Source organism: Cetorhinus maximus, unplaced genomic scaffold (genome assembly GCF_964194155.1).
Source record: "Cetorhinus maximus unplaced genomic scaffold, sCetMax3.hap1.1 HAP1_SCAFFOLD_4495, whole genome shotgun sequence".
NCBI lineage: Eukaryota > Metazoa > Chordata > Chondrichthyes > Lamniformes > Cetorhinidae > Cetorhinus > Cetorhinus maximus.
The window spans coordinates 5001-6056 of record NW_027600398.1 but is presented as its reverse complement, the minus strand read 5'-3'; the positions used below and the strand labels follow the sequence as shown (position 1 = coordinate 6056).

Genomic DNA, 1056 nt, shown 5'->3' with positions numbered 1-1056 from the left:
CCACCAGTACTGTACCCCAGTGTTATACAGTGACAGACCTGTCCCCACCAGTACTGTACCCCAGTGTTATACAGTGACAGACCCGTCCCCACCAGTACTGTGCCCCAGTGTTATACAGTGACAGACCTGTCCCCACCAGTACTGTACCCCAGTGTTATACAGTGACAGACCTGTCTCCACCAGTACTGTACCCCAGTGTTATACAGTGACAGACCTGTCCCCACCAGTACTGTACCCCAGTGTTATACAGTGACAGACCCGTCCCCACCAGTACTGTACCCCAGTGTTATACAGTGACAGCCCTGTCCCCACCAGTACTGTACCCCAGTGTTATACAGTGACAGACCCGTCCCCACCAGTACTGTACCCCAGTGTTATACAGTGACAGACCCGTCCCCACCAGTACTGTACCCCAGTGTTATACAGTGACAGACCCGTCCCCACCAGTACTGTACCCCAGTGTTATACAGTGACAGACCCGTCCCCACCAGTACTGTACCCCAGTGTTATACAGTGACAGACCCATCCCCACCAGTACTGTACCCCAGTGTTATACAGTGACAGACCCGTCCCCACCAGTACTGTACCCCAGTGTTATACAGTGACAGACCCGTCCCCACCAGTACTGTACCCCAGTGTTATACAGTGACAGACCTGTCCCCACCAGTACTGTACCCCAGTGTTATACAGTGACAGACCCGTCCCCACCAGTACTGTACCCCAGTGTCATACAGTGACAGGCCAGTCCCCACCAGTACTGTACCCCAGTGTTATACAGTGACAGACCCATCCCCACCAGTACTGTACCCCAGTGTTATACAGTGACAGACCTGTCCCCACCAGTGCTGTACCCCAGTGTTATACAGTGACAGACCCATCCCCACCAGTACTGTACCCCAGTGTTATACAGTGACAGACCCGTCCCCACCAGTACTGTACCCCAATGTTATACAGGGACAGACCCGTCCCCACCAGTGCTGTACCCCAGTGTTATACAGTGACAGACCCATCCCCACCAGTGCTGTACCCCAGTGTTACACAGTGACAGATCTCACC

At 53.9% G+C, this 1056-nt stretch overlaps 1 protein-coding gene across 1 annotated transcript in view; it reads right to left on the bottom strand.

Annotated features, from left to right (window-relative positions):
* Positions 1–1051: 1051 nt before the first annotated feature.
* Positions 1052–1056, bottom strand: part of LOC144678519 (centrosome-associated protein CEP250-like) — a gene marked incomplete at its 5' end in the record, with an annotated part of 4839 nt that continues 4834 nt past the window's right edge. The window contains one exon of the mRNA XM_078538273.1: positions 1052–1056. This exon is cut by the window's right edge and continues 227 nt beyond it. Coding sequence (XP_078394399.1) covers positions 1052–1056 — 5 coding nt within the window.